The sequence below is a fragment of the Ascidiella aspersa genome, chromosome 1, assembly GCF_963924565.1.
Source record: "Ascidiella aspersa chromosome 1, kaAscAspe10.2, whole genome shotgun sequence".
NCBI lineage: Eukaryota > Metazoa > Chordata > Ascidiacea > Phlebobranchia > Ascidiidae > Ascidiella > Ascidiella aspersa.
The window spans coordinates 19,183,723-19,203,271 of record NC_139447.1 but is presented as its reverse complement, the minus strand read 5'-3'; the positions used below and the strand labels follow the sequence as shown (position 1 = coordinate 19,203,271).

The 19,549-nt window shown below is 36.4% G+C and overlaps 1 protein-coding gene across 1 annotated transcript in view; it reads left to right on the top strand.

Annotated features, from left to right (window-relative positions):
• Positions 1–265: 265 nt before the first annotated feature.
• Positions 266–19,549, top strand: part of LOC146168174 (uncharacterized) — a 32,810-nt gene continuing 13,526 nt past the window's right edge. The window contains exons 1-4 of the mRNA XM_083382797.1: positions 266–399; positions 4,820–4,966; positions 6,969–7,075; positions 8,530–8,689. Of these exons, the coding sequence (XP_083238923.1) occupies positions 352–399; positions 4,820–4,966; positions 6,969–7,075; positions 8,530–8,689 (462 nt within the window). The 5' untranslated portion in view covers positions 266–351. The remainder of the gene's footprint in view (positions 400–4,819; positions 4,967–6,968; positions 7,076–8,529; positions 8,690–19,549) is intronic.

Sequence of the window (19,549 nt, the reverse complement as noted above, 5' to 3'; positions counted from 1 at the left end):
TCTATATTTTTGACTAATCTATTTGACGATATATAATAAAATCATGTCAGTTTTCAAACATATATTTAACTAAGTAGCCTACTTAATCACAACTTGGATAAGTAATCCGCCAACGCGAGAAAAACATTCGCCGTTTTTAAACCGCCAAATAAAATGACATTTGACACCTACTACAAAGATACGGTATCCAGTTTCGTCGCTGAGTTAACAGACAAAGAAATTCGGCGTCACGCAGTAAAAACAAGTTGTCAAGATACGTTTCATAAAAGCTTTGTCGGAATTTCGTCGTAGGATTTTCTGGACGTCATACGGCAGGCGAGGCAGGCATTTTGTAGCTATTTAACTATAAAAATGGAAGAAGATAATTACGCCAGTAAGGAACATCGTATAATGCACAAGGTAACATGACGAATGTTTGACGTTGTTTTTATAAAGGTTTTTTTTTATAAACAATGAAAATTAAGTTTTGTCACTAAAGCGGTTTGTTGTTTATTGTCGTTTGATCTGAGTTGCGTTAATTAAATTATTGATTGCTAACTTAAAAGTCGTTTGTTTTCAGAATTGCTTGCTTTACACGTACTTCGCAGCCCACACTGAATTGAATAAGGCCGAATGTTTTGTTTCGCATAACCTTTTTTCTTGATCAAATTAACTTAATATGGCCAACCTAAATTATAATGCAGGTTACTAACAAAATTAATCGCATTTTTTAGGTAAATAATTATTGTTACTTTTATTCAATAAAGTTTGATGAACTTTCGTATGTAACTACAAGTAACAGCCGTTTAATACTTATACGAATATGCGGTTATTTAAAGTTTGGTCATAAAACCTGCTAATGTTCTAACGCAGTGCTTTTCAACCTGGTACGGTATACACATGCGTGGGCTATACCAGATCAATTAGAGCAGTGGTTTTCATAATCCTCCCTTACAAATTCAAACACTGTCGATTCCTCCCCAAAACACGCATTCTATCCTAATATTTATTACCGTAATTCGATGTACCCTGTTGACAGAAAAACGAAAAGCAAACCTACAGGAAAAGAGTCGACAAAATTAAAAAAATATATTTAAAATTATATTTAAAACAAATGTGAGTACGGACCACAAAAAAAGAATATTTAGTGCGTATAAACAAACGAGAAAGGGTTAAACAGTACTTACAGGTACTTACGATATATGTACAATAATTTACCTCCGTAACGTACGCGATCCGACTCCACGATAAACAGTTTGAGCAAGTGCTGATTTTGGTTTCAAATGCCAGCGCTTAAATAACGCATCCCAGCTGGCGGTAATTATATTTCGTAACTATGCGGTTCAGCGACGCAACGAAAAACAGGAAATTCGGACAATTCACAAAACACGATCAGCAATATGTTGTCAAATTGAATGAATACACGCAGGCCGGCGTCGTGACATCATAACCGACCGGCTGAATAAGCGATCCAGCGAAACAAGCTGTTCACCGAATGAACAGAGCTGACCCGGTCATAGTTCCAAAGTCAAAAACCTTTACACTACAAAACAAAAATCTGCCAAAAGACAAGACTTGTAACAAAATTTGGATGCGCTAATCGTCTGAAAGTTAAGTTTGCTGTTTACATTAATCCCTATGTAAAAATGCCTGCATTGGTGTTATTTCTTAAATGCCTGCTACTGTGAAGAAAAAATAGACATATATTATGGGCCTAATAGATTGTTTACAATACCCATCATTACAGTTATTTAGGGCTTTATTGCATATAAGCATATAACCGAATAAACAACTTATTTTTTATCCACGTTTTCTCCCCAATTTCTCCTTGAAACAAATTCCTCCAAAAATTTAAAAATTCCTTCCTTAAGGGAAACACTTTGAGAACCACTGAATTAGAGTATATCACCTTCAAAAGTTATACGAAGGATGTACATATTAGGTCAGTTATAGTACTGTAGGCGCACATAAAACACAACCTCTCAACAGCGCGTAGTTTAATCGAGTGACCTTACATGCAGCACAACGAGACACAGCGAGGCACGAGACGCAAGTCGCGTGTCGCTAATACAATAATGAAACGACATGCTACATTACGTAAACATGTGGAATTGCATGTTTTTGTTGCAAGAAATATAAACCAATATATTCACTAAACTTAAATAAACAACTATAGAATGATTAGTTTTTTACTTTTTGTTCAAGGGGGGTCTAGGTATGGGGCACGTGGTCATGCTCCCAACTATAATTGCCTGTTTTCCTTACCTAAATGCAAATATTTTTCGAATCTTCTATAGCTATTAATATGTTTATACGATTTGAAAAACGTGTTCAGCCTTAGGGCAGTGTGCGTAACATGGCACTCTTTAAAATTATATTTTTCTAAGTTACAAATGAACATCTTTGCGTTTTTTGTGTGTGTTTCTCGTTAAAATATCAACGCAACATAGAGAGTTTTAAGGCATAATTTAAATCGCAATTTTGTTAAATTAGAATATGTAATCAATAAACGTTGTCGGGCTCTTGCAAATTTTTTTTCAATACGGCTCACCACTTGTTTGCCTAAATTAGCTTCTTAAATGATTTATATGACAAATTTACTCTAAAAAGTTTGGCAATTTAAAGTTTAAACTTAATAAACAGAAGGCTAGTTTGACTCGTTTATTTTTCCTTTTCATACGAGTTTTTATAAGTTTTCAAGCTACTTGTTTTATGGCGTCACGTTATGAAATTTTATTCCGTGCCCCTCTCCCCCAATACCAAAAACATCTCTGTGAGTTTTTATTTTATCTGATGATCAAAAATCAGCTTCAGAATGATAGATCACAGTTGTTAATACACATATGTATGTGTATGTTTCATTGCATACCACGTTAATATTAAGTTTTTAAAGGTATTCAGGAGAAAAAATGTTTAAGAGCACTGTTCAAATTATTGGAAAACGCGCTGCGGTGTATGCATTAGTACTTCCAAATAAACATATATATTTTTGTCGCGTCAACCCTTTCCGCCATCTTTCAGTTGTCTATTTACGTATACAAGTTCTACCCTGAACAGCATGTTTTCAAAAAAACGTTTGTTAGCTTTATGACTGCTTTCTATGTTTAAAAATGTATGGCATCTCAAATTCTGCAATGTGTATGTCATCTTAAATATCTCAAATTCTGCCCGATTTAGCTAATGTTTTACCTGTTTGCTCGTATATTTTTCTACGAGTAAGCCGAAATAAAATGGATGTAAAAACTTTGTGTTTAAATTAACCAAAAATCCCTCTTTTTTATTTTGTTGGGAAATGTAAGATAATCAGATTAAGATTTTATTTACGTTTCGGGAATAAAATATAAGTCGAAAGTTTAGAATTGCAAACCATACGACGTACAAAGCAACAAAATAAACAAGGGTAATTTATACTACTAGTTTTTAGACCAACCACATAATAAAGACAAACACACAGTAGACAGTATAATGTCTAAAATCGTCAGAATAGGACGTAAACCTGTCGGAATAACTAAATGTAACGGAATAAGGCCTTACTGGACAATTCAACGCCTAAAACTATAGGGAAATGGAATGGACGATTGGGGGACACCTGTCTGATATCGGCCGTTTTGATATCGGTATCGGATTGTTTGCCCTGGTTTAGGGTTAGTGGCGGGTATTGTATGGGGTTAGATATTGGATTAGGGCTGAAACTATTAAGAATGGAACAAGAATTAAACTCGTCTGACCGAAGCTTTATATCTTGTTCCGGCAATTTTTGATCTTGTTCCGACAGCTCCAAGCCTTAGTCCGACAGTTGTTACACGTATTCCGACGGTTTTACCTTAGGTCGTATTCCGACGAGTATACCCTTGTTTTGAAGCCATTATGTCAAGTCCGAAGGTTTTCGGTCTAAATTTACAGTTTTTGAACTTATTCTGGCGGCTTTTAGTACTAATCCGACATCTTTATACCTTTCTTCAAAAAGCTTTTCGATTAAAATCGAACTGTCTAGAATAGATAGATCTTATTCGAACAAAGTTAGGTTTTACCTAATAGCTTTCACCGGTCTTATGCCAAGGAATTTTGGTGTTATTACGAAGGTTTTGGATGTTATTCTGACGGATTTTGGTGTTAACAAATTTTGTTATTTTTCCGACAGGTTTATACCATAATCCGTTGTAGTGTTTATTGTATTAATGGTTTAAATCCGCTGTAGATGTTATTTCAGTTTTGGTTTTAGTGAAACGTTGGACCCATTGTTGCATTGGTAAAATTGCAACGTTTGGACTTCAAAGTTGGTGTTAATCTGATTTTAATCTTATATCTAATTTCGTTGAAACCCGACTTTGATTTATTACAAAGGAGGTATTGTGACTGGTGTCCTTAAATTAAGGCTAAAAACTAAGAACACAAGAATTGGCACTGGACATCCTAAGCACCATAAGTGAATCTTCGGTGATCCGCATTCGACTCTCGTTTATCATTTTGACTCTCGTTTATGAGTAAAGTAAAAACCTAAAAATAGAGTAAAAACGCAACCCCTCTAAAATTTTATTGTATCACACCATATAACCTTGGCAGAAAACCTATGCGTAGTTAACAAAATTTATCGGATCTTTTCATTTTTAGATTGTTTTTTGTGCAATATATATAATGTACCATTTTTACAACTGTTTATGACTCATTCGAAGTTGTTTGTAAAAAAAAATTAATGGAGTACTTTTTTAATTTAACGGCCCAGCTTATTTTATTGTGGGCTCTTAAACAAATACCCATTAAGTAATATGTTTTGTAATTAAAACATGCTCTTTTTGTTTGAAAATATTTAACCAATAATGCAAATATAAACTCTATAAAGCGTCTGAAAGAGTCTGAGGTCAAACTAGAACAGCTTTACGAGGGTTCGCGAGATGCAACATACAAATTTAAATCGTCCTTTAATGACGTTCAAAAAGCTGAAAAAGAAACTGAACTTCTTCGTCAGCAATATTACCGAATGTTGGAGGTATGTGAAAAATTGCTTTTTTAGGATTTAGCGCGATAGGGACAATCTGCTTCAGAAATGCTCATTGTTGCAAAAATGCTAAACTTTGTTATTTGTCATTAATGTAAACAAATTAAAAAAAATGCTGTTTTAAATACGTGTTTTTACAACGTGTTTAGACCCTAATAAAACACTTTTTTGTCATCGTATAATTTCTAAACAACGTTTTTTAGTCGTTGTAAGTATACAATTTGAAACATTTTGTATTCTAAACGTTTAAACCGATTTTTTTAAACGCAATTGCCCAAACCTTTCGTTCAAATGTACGCCTTTACCTTCTAAAATACCCTTTATTAAAAAAATATATTTTTTAACTGTTTAAAATAAAATTTTTTATTGAGATGAATTTTAACGATTGTTAATAAACCATTTTTGATGCAGTGCGAAAACCTCTACTTGTTTGGAAATTCTTTGTTTGTTGTAAATAGTTTACAGCGTTTTTCAACGCAAATCAAATATGTTGTTTTTTATCGTCAATCGGGTACGTCGGATTTAACGATTCAAAACTCGTTCCCTTAATGGTTCTGTCCCACCCAAACTTCAAGAGGTATCCAACCAAATATGTATATTTTTAAGGTGATCCACTTTAAATACTTCAATAGATAGGATGAGTATATAGGCAAGTGAACGGTGTTCTAAAATAAAATATTTATGTTAACTTCACAGGTTGAATGATTCTCAGAATCCGGTTTAGTTCCGGTTTCGGTTCGAACCGGTGTTGTAATGGCTTAAGTCATGTTTTTAAATGACTTGATAGACTTAAGTATTTTGGACAAATGACTTGACTTGGACTTAAGTCATTTTGTCAAATAATTTAATTAAATTAGGTGTTTTTCATTAAAATGTATCGTAAGTTTTGCGCATTAAACACTATTGCTGTATATTGCGTTTGTGTTATTTTTTAGTTAAATTCATGCTTATAATCGGACAGAATTTATCAATTTTAATAGTTTAACAGTTTTATTTTATGTCAATAATATGACTTGAAATTGACTTGGTCTCTTAATGTTTTGACTAGGACTGAACTTGTTCTTTTTGCAAAACACCTGACTTTGACTTATTTTTCAAATGACTTGACTGGCACTTAAGTCATTTTAAAATAACTTGTTTACAACACTGGTTCGAACTAATAATAAGTACAAGTTTCGTTCGTCTACTAAGTTGTTTGGAAAAGTGATTTATAAAGGTTTTGAAGTGTTCAGGTTCAATAAAAATTAATTAAAAAAAACTAAAGACTAATCGATATTCTAACTTGATGTTTAACCTAGGTTTTACGAAGTAAAAATCAAGAGGCAGTCAGTTAATAAAAATCCTGAACATTAAAAATGCGCTGACGAATGAGAAATGTTTTGCCGTCATCTTTCACGCTATTGTTGTTATCTTTATTACGTTTTTTTGTTCAGTTTACCTCTACAGTTTAAAACAAATGAATTTACAAATTTGTAGGCCTATATGGAAAGAGTTTATCACTCGGGGCATCTTTATTACCTCTTATTTACCACTTTACATTTTTTAGGTTATAAAAATAACAAGTAAACCGTTGTCTAATATTCAATAGAGTAAGTTTTAACTTTGCGGGATGATGACAAACAAAGATTGAAAAAATATAAAAGAGAAAACAAAAAAGTGCATTAAATGTTTTGCTGCGCGATATTCAAACTTGTAATCCTCAAGTTCTATGATGCTGCAGTGAACCGTTTTTAACAGTCCTGATTTTGTCAAGGTTCGAGTGACCGCCAAATATTCGATAAGTCCAGGTTTGAATACTAAAATAGGTTCAGGTTCGGTTACAGTTGGGGTTAAATCATCCTCAAAACCTGTTTATAAAACTGCGGATATGAAGATTCGTTGGGCAGTTAGTGCACTCATACGATTTATTTGGTGGAATAAAATGTGTTAACAAATAAGTAGGCTAATGAAATTCAACATTGAATAGAGAATGATAAAGCTGCCGCCTTTTCAGAAATCGGCTTACAGTGAACAAGAAAGAGAAGAGTATTTTCTATCAGAAAGCAAATTGGCAGATTTGAAAGATATGTACATTTGTCAATCTCAAAAGTTAGCACACGAGTAAGTAAATCTAATTTTCTTCATGTTACAAATTATGGTAAGTTGATTTATCTATTTTAATTTTAATTGCGTATTAATGGTGAACTGAACTAGGCTGTATCAACAGTGATCTGGCAGGGGTTACTTCAATCGCTTAACTAATCAAGGATTTTGGTAAGACAGGGCCTTGCTAGGAAGGGCATAGTTTAAACTCGACCTGACGTTATGAAACGGTTAGGGTCGTAAGGTTGAAAACATTTCACCCAGTTAGACATAATTGAACCACAAATAACTTAGAAAATTGATTTATGGCACCCTGTTATGTCATTTGATGACCATTTTAGGTCCTATCAACGATTCCGGTTACCACGGCATAGGCAGAGCGACTCTTTTCGGCACTTCGTCGAGTAAAACATATTTGCGAAACGCGTTTGGTAAAGGAAGACTAAATGGCTTGACACTTTTGAACGTTCACCGCCACGTGTAGTAATCCGCCGAAAAAGTGGTTAACGTTTCTAATGAGAAAAGGTGTGGAAGGCTTAATTTAGTCTTGTAAATTGTGTAGGCCTAATTGCTTTTTTATTCAGTCTACATCAACTACGATTTTGTTGCAAATTTTTTTATGCGTACGGAATAAACTATATTCACTCATATGTCGAATGAACACTTGCTATCAGCAGTCTACCTGAACGAATAGATAGATAAAGGCGAAAGAGAAAGAAACGTTTCGCGTTTACGGTCGACCCAGGTGCAAACAAGAGACCAAAAACGGTGTTTTGCGTTTGTGATTTTAGTTTCCTATTAGGTTAAGACTCGTGAACGAATTATAATAAAACATTACCTCCAGAAACAACAAAACCGAACGAAAAACGATAATAGCACCTCCAAAATAAGGGGGGGTCCAAATTATTTCAAGCTTGCAAGGGGATACGGTTCCTTGTTATTTAGACACATTCCCACATTTCACTTGGCCACATTTTTCTTGACTCTATACAGTTATTAAAAATTATAATGAATTACACCGATGTTTACAGTAGCGTTACGAAATTGCTCACTGTAAATCAGGTTAAGCTAGTGCAGTTCTCCATGACGTCATTGCTACCGTTGGCGCACATGGACTTACAGTAATAGCGCTATAAAATGTTTGACAAATTAAAACACAGTTATGCTGAAAAGGCATAATTTTAGCCTGTAAAAAGAGGGGCATATAATTCTCTCATTGTAAAAAAGTCCAATTATCTATATTATTTCAATAAAAATATTAAACGCATTATAGTCTTTATCGAATTTAATTGCTTTAATATTTTTGTTGAAATTACTAAAAAAAACGTCTGTTGTGTTCCAAAATATCTATATTAAATTTCAATAATTCAGTTTCATGCAGATAATATACTAGTTTATTTTTTATTTTTCTTAACAGAAAAAGAAACATATTTTAGTTTTTGTTTTGTCAGCAGTCTAAAAATATTTTATAGGAACTCCGCTTACGTTGTTTATTCAAATGAACTTATTGTTCAACATGAGTCATTCGTGATGGATCTACTTAAAGACGCTGACGAATACTACAACACTTGTCAAACGATTGCAAGAGACAAGGAGAACTATAAAGCTCAAGCCGCGGATCTACAAGATAAGGTTTAAACATATTGATTAAAAAGTGCCGACGATAGCGTCATAGTATTGCGTGTACCGGTTTTAATGTAATTCATGAAATTTTGCCACGTATTAAACTCTTATTTAGCAGCGCTTTGGGCCCGCAACAGTATACAACAAAATTTTACAAAAGTTTTAGTTGCTACTCGCATATTTATCACCCAAAAAAACAAAAAGTTTTTCTGTAGTGCCCTTATGCTTTTAAAGAAAGTTCACTTTTTATTTTTTAGTATTAATCAACATTTTTCTGTATTACCCTGTTTTTTCTGTATTGGACGCACAAACAGATCAACTGAAAGAAGAATTATGCATCAAGTAGTCTAATAATAATTATGTAAGGATGCACAATTTGTTTTGGAATCATTACCTCAGCGAATGCATCGTAATTTGTATTTCGCATTCCTATGCTTTGTGTTGTATGTAGCACTAGATGACAACTATTCTTTCTCAGTTAAAAAGTGTTGCTAGCAGTTGTTGTGGGCCGAAAGAGAATTTGTGTCTTGTTGTAGGTTTAGGCTTGAAACCCTTAGCTTCAGAAAAAATATACACAGTCTGAAAATTTTTTTAGGATTGGTTATATTTGCGTGATTTCCATCTATAAACTAAGAAATCCTTTTCTATTACACTGGTCAACACAATTTTTCTTGCACACGGCGTTTGAATCCAGTGCATTTTGGTAACTGATTCCAAATCTGTTATTATTTTTTTCCTATCACATCAAGTTCTAGAGTTTTAGAATTTAAACTTTTTTTGGCAAAAACTTCAATTTTAAGATCTAAAGAGAAAAATACTTTAATTTTTTACTATTTATTTGTACAGGCAAACTGATGATGCCATTTATATGGCAAAATGCATATTCGTATTAAAAGTTTTAGACCTTTGCTGACTGATTTTTGTTCGGAGCGGTGCGCTTCTCACGCTTTTACTGAATTATTGTATTATATATGAGCCATTTCTAATTGAATATTCTAATCAGTATTACATTCTGTTTAAACATGTTTGGTAGCATTTATTCATGTCATAACGACAGTAAAATTTATCTCTAATTAAGCTTCAGTAGTGATTAGCCATCACATAACACTTCCATTTCCCTTGATATCGCTCCTCCATCAGCTTGATATCCTGATAGAATCGTTCACCCTGAACCTTGCTTACGTCGCCAATATTTTGTGGGAGCGCGTTAATGTGACTGTACAGGACTTAATGATTATGTTACACCCCAGTGATTTCAAGCTGAAGAGGAGTCCTTCCATAATCGAGAGACTTCTTGTTCCCGAGGAAGTATTTAATTAACGAACCACTGGTTAATCACAAAAACATCACTCTTCAACCAGTCCCATTACTACACATCAAACTCGGATTTATAAAGCATGTAGTTAAATCTCTTGATCAAGATTCACACTTTTTGCTTGCATTTTTTCTGGGATTAGCGAAGGGCAGAAGAAAGTTTGGATATTTGACGGACCGCAGATTTACATTGCTTAGAGACCGCAATTTTGTTACGACGATGGCCATTCTTTAGGTTTGGCCTTGGAACGCATTTGCTGATATGGTACCTTTTTGTGGTCAATCAGTGGTTCGTTTTTGTGGTGAACCAGTGGTTCGTTAATTACGTTCCTTTTCCTGGGTATCAAATTGATATTTGAGGGCCCTTACTCTATCACGCAGTGCTCCGGGATTTATGAAGGGTACCGTAGCCTATTGTAATCAATTTATAACATCCTGCCAAAGTAAAGGCTCGTACCGTATTGTAGTGGCATTTCTTCCTGTATGATTCAGCCAAATTGTGTATTCTGCAGTTCTTTCAAAATAGTGAAATATCAAACTCTTGCTACAAGGGAAAACTGTGACATAGCCATGAACTTTTTAATGTTCAGTTTTGCGTCTTTTCACAGAGAAAAAAAAGTGTTTCAAATTTCATGTCAAATGTCAAGCGAATCAGTTGTCCCAATCGGGATTGTATTGAAAGGAAGGCCAGGCTGAAAAAATTCAACCTACGGTGAGGTGCCCAAGTGGATACCATGTCTTAGCTTCTTGTTTCGGGCTCTAGGTTCCTTAACATGAAGTTGTTTGAACACCCAGGGTGCAGGAGTCACAGTAGTTATGGTTGTTTCTTCACTTGCTTCACTATTGTGTATGCGCAGCTTACTCGTTAGACTCGTGGTTCTCAAACATGTTTTAAAAAATTACGCAACGTTCCCTTAATTTTTTTCTAAATTGCTCACGGTCCTCTTAAAAATATACACAAACAAACATAAAATAACACGTTGTTTTTTACAATGGTATCAATGGGACGGTTGCACTTGCTTCTGATACGGTGCCTTGTAACGCTAGTAAAATCACTTTATATAAGTTAAGCAATCGCAAACAGTTTTAAAACCGTGACCGTACTGCCCACAGTGGCAGCGCAGCAAGCTGTAAAAACCCAATCCTCATTAGTACAAAGCAACATGACATCACAATGCACAATTTAACTCAAATCAATACAATCACGTGAATGAAGTCGTAGCTTGTGATGACGTAATGCCACTTTCGCGTATAGGTCGATCCTGAGTTTGGCGTTTTTTCTTTTGTCCCACAATTAGGCCTATGCACGACATACTATTATTGTATTTCTACAGCTTGGAAAGTAAGTTGCCTAAAAGTTTTAATGCACAAACAATTTTCTGCTTCAAGAGCGTCGTGTTGATTTTTTGTTAGGTTCTTCGCGGTCCCTAGAAGTTGTCTCGCGGACCCTAAACGGACCGCGGACTCCAGTTTGAGTACCACTGCTCTAGAGTGACGGTCCCGGTATGGCCGAACTTGTATGTTGAATCTTACCTGAGAATAGATTTTTCTAGCCTGGGGCGGCATTATGAACGCACCTCGCTAAGTTGAGCGAGCTCGCTAAGTCGACTTTTGGTATTACGAACCCACTTCTCGTTACCAAAATCTCGCTAAACTCCTCGCTAACTAACGAGCGGCTCAGACCACTCGGTAACGCCTAATTTGTGTTCTAAAAACCTAACTGCTGTTAAAAAAATCATCTTTTTTTATCAGTAAACGTTTATAATAATGCCGACAACTAATGGATGTCATAATAAGGATTCATAAATAATTTGTGAATTTTTCACCAAAATGGCGCGAAATATGGATTTAGGCGATCTCCTACCTACACAATATGAAGTTTGGGGTGCTTACGGCGCCAATAGCATACCCAGTGAAGACTTCTATTTTTGTTGATGCCTACAACTTGAGTTACTATTTTACACATATTCCGGCAGTTAGTCAATTTTATTGACCTTAAAATACATTTTAACTCTTTTACCACTCTGCATGTAAACTTATATTTTTAGTGGACATTTTGTGACGTCATACTTGGCACAAATTTTCGCACACCTGTCAAAAAAGTCGGCGACTACGCTACACACTGATTTAAAACAAACTTCACTTTAAATGTTTTTTTATTCAACCAATTAAGAATTTACAAAAGCAGCATATTTATGCCATAACTCATTTTATTGGTGCTTTTGAGTCAGTTGATTAAACACATATATTCAGTACTAATCAACTAATGCAAAAATATGAACATTTTTTTATAACAGATAGGTAATTTTTAGCAATTGATATTCATGCATGTATATTTTTCATCAAAAGAGTATTTTTGTATGAGGTATTATAATACCATGGTGTACCAGTGGTCCAGCATCTGTCATGATTCATTCATTATACAATAAACAAGAGCTTCAAAAGTGAAGATAAACTTTATAAAACTTATGTTATTTTAGGAACAAAATAGTTTTGTATTAAATAATCCAAAGAAACCCTTAAGCCAGAAGTGCAATTATAATCACAAACACAATTTACTATTGTTTAAAAAATATGCTGTTGTATGTAAGCTTATCAAGTATTTTTGAGTCACAAAAACATGGTATATAAGACAATATAAAAAGAGAAAATAATATACTTTTAGTTGAACGAAATAAGTTATGCTAAAGCATTATTTTATCAAGCCCAAAAATTTCACACAGCAAAATATTTAGGCAATACAATTGAAAACTATATTACCAAATATAAATGGTTAAACTGCAGCCCAATTCATTTCTTTTTATACAAAGAAATTTGCTTTTACCAAAGTTCACAGCTGACATTGTATGATAGCTATTTTTGGGAACTTGAAGAAAACAATATTTGTGCACAAACTGCAAACCGACTATTCCATTGTCTCGATCTTTGAAAGTAAGATGATTCAAGACTTATTTGTTTTTTTTCCAAATTGTATTGATCTATACAAAGTTGTAGGTGGTTCTCATGCTGCTCTTCTGCTACAACTTATCGGTGGTTCAGGAATGTCCAAATTGGACTGCTTTTTTCAGTGTCTCCCAAGTTTTATTATTTTTTTGGTAAACTAGTAACACATGGTTTTTAAATTCAGTTCCATGCACAATTTACTGGTGAAAGTCAGAAGGGTGTAACACCAGCAGCATGTTGTAACTACTGTTTTAAAATGCCAGTGTTAGTGCTGTAATTGTTGCATCCTGGGGAATTATTATCAAAATGTTTACAGAAGCTAGCTTACTAAATATAGATACAAATGAATAAAATGTTTTAAAATAATTATTTTACAAACACGTATATATATAAACGTTGGGCGCTAGAATCCTTCCATAATTGTTAAATAGGGTGCGAGTTAGCGTTTGTAACAGTCATTGTTTAATATTAATACTTGACCCACCCTAATCCAAACGCTAACTCGCACCCTAACCCAAATATTATGCGTTGTGGTAGGATTATAGACCCGCGCCAAACGTTGTTTCCCAAAGCCGTTTTCTATGATCGACTAATTAGGAATTAAATTCATGCGGTTTACCTTGAAAATTGTTTCATAACAAATTTAACATTCAAAAGTAGCTAACAATTTCCTAAACAAAGCGCCAAACGACGTTTCTGCAGCAATTTTGATGAGTCAGTCGTCCTTTTTCTTATGATTTTGACGCATTCTCTCGCGCGTGCGTCTCGTTACAGCGAGGTGTCGGCGAGGACCGTTCGTAATACCAAATGCGTTTGCGAGTTTCTCGCTCGCTCATCCCTCGCTAAAACGAGCTCGGTAACTTAGCGAGCGAGGAACTGTTCATAATGCCGCCCCTGGCCTGTACAAAGTATTGCGTGATCGTTGGCCAGAACTCATAAGCAGGGCTGGTCGCAGTGATTTTACCCATGTGATTTTTTATGGCTCAGTTGTTCTGTACTCACTTATCTTTTAGTTTTTAAAATTTAACGTAAGTCAGATAGAGTGTGCAAATTGAAACGGTTTGTCGAATTAGTTTATTAATTAGGACGGGGATTGAACACACCCTTGGGTGAGTTTACTGGCATATGTGGAATGCAGCTTAGACTAGTGACGTTAATGAGGTGTCAGAATAGCAAAGTGGTCCATCAGTTTTTTTTATAAAAGATGGTCGACGGGCAAAAAAACTTAAAAATCGCTGACTTATACTATGGCAAGAAATGATCATTGTTGCCAGGATTGCAAGCGAAAATTTGTAGAGAAACCTAGATAACATTTCAGAAATCTAGATTTTGCAGAATAAACATAAAATACAAATTCATTATTTTTTCCTAATAACTCGGGAGCTAGTAGAGATTTAAATAGCATGTCGAGTACAAAAGGTTTGACTATTTAGACTTAGAGCATATAAGGGCCCCACATGGACCCCTAAATAGCCGATCTTAAGTTATGAATTTGGTGCGTTTAGAAAGGGGGGCTGTTGAAAAAAAACCCAAATTTCGGTTTAAATATCATGTCGAGTACATCGATCAAACTATCTAATGTTGCGCCACATAACAGTGTCAATAAATGGCCGATCTTAAGTGCGGGAAATGGTGCAAAAACCTTTATGGGGTCACCATGTCACGTTTAAATATCATTTCGAGTACAGAAATGAAACTGGGTGGAAAGTAACTTTATATCCTAATGCAACAGCAATCGTAAGTCTTAAGTTGATGGTTTGGTGCAAAATATATTTAAGAACGGGTCAAATGCAGCACAGATACCTTCTCATAAATGCCGATAGAGGGCGCTCTGTTTTTTTTTTGTATTAACTCAGATTTCCCCATTAACTGTAATGTGGTTGTTTTTGTCGTTCTTTTGATAATGTTTTAAGAACGATTACACATACATTACTTTATTGTCAAGGTAAAGAAAGTGGAATGAAATGCCAATGAAGGAGGTTGTCGAACCAAAAAAAGGAAATCTGTCTGATCAAAATGCCATGATATTACATAATTTTATTTGAACATTACATAGATTCGTTTGACTGGCAACCTGTCTAAACCGTTAATTTTCAATGTTAATGTCAATATTATTCATGTTATCTCGTAAATTCATTTGTACGTCAATATAGCATTCAACGTCGCTTAGTCCTTTCAATTAAGAGCGCATAGCTCGAACGAAAGTCGCTCCCGAGTTAACAACCCCGAATGGCATTTTGAGAAATTCGTACGTACCGCAGTGCGTAACGAAAGCCGTCTTGTGAAAGTCCTCCTTAGCAAGGGCCAGTACCCCTTCGTAAGATCCAGTTTAAGTATTTGCTGATAGACAGTCTTTGGAACACCTCTTCGGCTGTTTGCATCGGTTCCGGATCGAACAGGGATATCTTGTTCAACTTATTATAGTCGATACAAATCCGATTAAAACCATCTTTATTCTTCGCCACATCTAAAGGCGATGCGTATGCTGAGCGGGATCGTCGTATTATTCCCAGATGTAACATCTCGTCGATCTCGCGCTTTAATTCGTCCCTCATGTGGTAAGGAACGGTATCCGGTTTCGACCGCACCGGCCGACCATCCTTGAGCTGAATACAAGGGCGCCCGCACGGGGGGGGGTAAAGGGGGGCACTTGCCCCCCCTCTGAAATTTCAAAATGCGATTATTAGTATTATTTATAAGTGTAATATGAATTACTTATGAAGGTTAAAAGTATTATGCATTATCCATTGGCCCTAGCGGCGTATCCAGGGGCGCGGGAGTTCTTACCCCTTTTTGTAAGTGATATTATCGTTTTTGGTTCGTTTTTGTCATGGTTTAACAAACTGTTCGAAGCGGCGTGCTTTTTAAGTAATTGGGTCATGCGTCTTAATCTAAAGCGAAACCAAAATCGAGCGCAAAACGCCGTTTTTTGTCTTTTATTTGGACCGTAAACGCTGGAAGTTTTTATCTTTCGTTATTTGTTTAGGTTGACTGATTAGCAAGTGTGTATTCGACAATTGACAACGCTAAGTCAAAACTTCTTTATTTTTTTCTTGCTAAAAAACGTCGAGTTATACGCAGTATGTTCCTCGCTGTTCAGCCTCTGCGCTAATATCCGATGTTGGTGTAACATCGACATTTGTTTAACTGAAGCAGATTCTTAAACGGAGGTATAATGGTGACTGTTGTGCGCGTTTCAAAGTCTTCATTTTTAAGTAATAATGGTTAACACAAAATTATGCTCTTTAAGCATACTGTAAGACCACGTTCTAAGTGTGCAATAGACACAACTTATTTACCCTCAACCGCAGCTTGTAATTTAGCTGACTTGGCACATAGCCCGGCACAGATATTGCGCTAATCGTGGCATAATAACACCCGGAAAAAACGATCTTCGTTTAGTATTGCAGGTGGTGAAAGACGTGCTTGTAATTTAGCGCTCGTTCCGTTCATGGACCTTAAAACTGCGCTCCGGATAGTCGAATTATGTGTGATCAATTAGCCACAATTAGTCACACATATTTCACGGTCTTCGTTTATTTTTTCGCCCCAAGTTAACGATTGCACACTGTGATTTCGCAGCTGGCGTCTGACAGTTGTCGACGACGCACGCGGCCCCTTTTGCTGGACGTATTGGCTGTCTCTAATTAGTTTTTCTATCACGTCTTGCAATCACCATTCTATGACGTCATACTGTCACTGTTTTATGACGTCATCAGAAAACCAACATTTCTCGATTAATCGCTAAAAATGTCCACGTAAGCATTTGTAGCCGCTAACTCAGGGGTCCGCAACCTTTCATACTCAGTTTGCCAGTTTATGAGCAATGTCAAAATATCAACAACTCGTGTGCCAAACAATTTTCTATGTTTAGATTTGCACTGGCAATCAGGGTTGCGCAATCGGTGAAAAACAACCCGAGTCCGACTCCGGCCGAATATGCGTTTTCTTTGTGTCCCGAGTCCGGCTCCGACTCTATAGCCTGTCTTTCACCAATTTACGTAACTTAAACAAGATGGATATTCCGCAATCCACTTTTAGGGCTCATGGAAAATATTCCACCAGCATATGTTATACCACCTTAGCAATTTACAATTTGCTGCCTTATCAGTTTCGAAATTTGGTACTGCGCATGCGCACACGTCCGGTTCGAGTCCCGAGTCCGACTCCGCAGCCCTACTGTGATCTGACATCTAATTTATCTATCTTTTTTGGAATATACTTCGATGCTTTCAGCCGATACCTAGAAGTGTTACTATTAGTTTCGCTTTTAGATGTTTTCTCAGTCGCACAAAAACACACGTGCTTACTTTAATGTAGAGCAGTAGTTCTCAACCTTTTTAGCATACAGACCGGTAAAACTGTAAATCAAATTTTGCGGACCGGTTGACCTTCAAAAATTAAAATCAACCCAAAATGTAATTATGACAAAATTATGCAACTTAAAAGCAAGTAACGGAAACTTCAATGTAATGAGCAATTTGCTGCTGTCTTTTTAATATTATACGTGGTTCTATTGAAGCTTTTTAATTATTAAAGTTTAAGACTTACGAGTTGTAGCCTAATTTTAACAGTTGGGCACATGTGACGTAGACAAAGTCCAAAGTAGATCGTTAACTCTATGTTACGTCACAATCCTGTAAATTACCGAAACTGGCGAATTACGGAACCGAAGTTTTGATGGACAAGCTTTTAACATCTCGCATTTCGCAATTGAGATATAAGATTGAAATATATATTGCGGACCGGCACTAAAGTTGACGCGGACCGGCGGTTGAGAACCACTGATGTAGAATACCCTGCTTTAACGCGGTAAACGTCACGCCACTTTTGGGGCATTGTGACGTAATACGAACGGTTAGTCGTAAACAACAAGTGTAACGCCCACAAAAATTAATGTTAAATACAACAGTTAAGACACTTATTCGTGACGTCAACTGAAATTATGTGCAACCATTTAGTTAGCGCTAGTGATATAATAATATTTTTAGTGATGTGGTAGTGATGTAATGGTTGCTCTTTCTTAAGGTGGATATAACGGTCGCGTTAAATCATTTGACGTGCCCTGACAAATCATCTTTTGGCCGACCCCTGCGCTAACTCCTCCCTCTTCTGTTTCGCCGTCAACTCTTCGCCAAACTTGCTAGACTGTAGTGACGTCATCGTGGTTGTGGTATCTTCACTCACAGCCGTACAACCCTGGTGGACCAGTGATGTATCTTGGTTGCCGATGGTAGGCATCTAGAGACATACTTTTTAAGCATGTTCGCATGGAAAACAAGATTTTTTTCTTTCACATTCAGAACAAAATCACACTGTCCTCGTTTCTCGGCAACTGTGAATGGATGGGCCTTTCCACTGGAGAAGCAGCTTGTTCGCTGACTTCCATCCGTCTTGGTTTGGCCTTTTTGTTATAATACCTCTTGTATTTTTCTCTTGAGCTCTTCTTTGGCCACTGATAGAGTCGTCTCAATCTTTTTCTTAGATCAATAACATACTGGTAGCTTGACCTCACTTCCGTATCTGTGTAGGTTAGTCCACATTTCCTTTAGTACTGTCATTGGACCGCGAACCGTCCTCCCGTAAAGTACCGTAGTTGAAAGGGTGAAAATCCCGTTGATTCATGAGGAGCTTCGCGATATGCAAACAACAAAGAACCTATAAATCTGTTCCATTGTTTACGTCGTCACGCATGTCAGACCAAAAGAAGTTCCTCCAAATCCTGTCGAGTGTTTTTTAATACCCACATTCCCGACAATAATGGAATCATGGGCAACCTTAATAACGCTTTCTTACTTGGCACAACAAGTGGTTTCATTCATTCTCCTATGCTGTGTTTCGGGTGTTGAAATATCTTGTATAGCAGTCCGTCTTCCTCCACAAATTTGGTTACTTGTCCCCCCTTAACGTCCGCTGCCTCCTTTAGTTCAACAATTAACGTGTCTTCTCTCTTCCCTTTCGAATTCGGCCTTATCCGTCACAGGCCATTCGTCACATTTTGGCACCATCTCGAACAAAATTTCTATCAATCAGAACGCCTGTGCAACCGGTGTTTCCCAATACAGTCACCGTTTTATCACCAACTAAGCCTTTCGACAAAGGCAAGTTATATCCGTGATCCGACTGTGTAACATTCTTCGGTGCGCATGCGGTCGAGTTTAAGATTCTCGTCGGCCTCAGCGGTATTGCGTTCGAATTGCAATCCTCGGCTAGATGCCCTATCTTATCGCATGTAAAGCATCTTCTCGTGGGTCTGTTGTCAGTATTATACCTTTGACAATTTTCACACTGACACACGTCCAGGGCCAACTCACGGTTGTGTGCCGCCTGGAACTGCTCAGCAACACTGGGATAACTATCCAATTCGTCCTTGTCGTCGACAAACGATATTCCTTGTCTCGCGCCTCGGTTTTCCTTTGCCTTTCTGCCGCTTAAGCCTCGGCAACTCTTTGCTGGGCTTCACCTTCCCTAGCTAGGCGTCGCTCTTCTCTCTCGAACGCCTGAACTTTACAAAATTGGCTCAAGTCAAACCTATTTGCTTGTCAATCTTTTCCATCTCGTTTTCTTGCTTCACCACCATATAAAACTAGGTCAACAGCCACAGTTCAATAG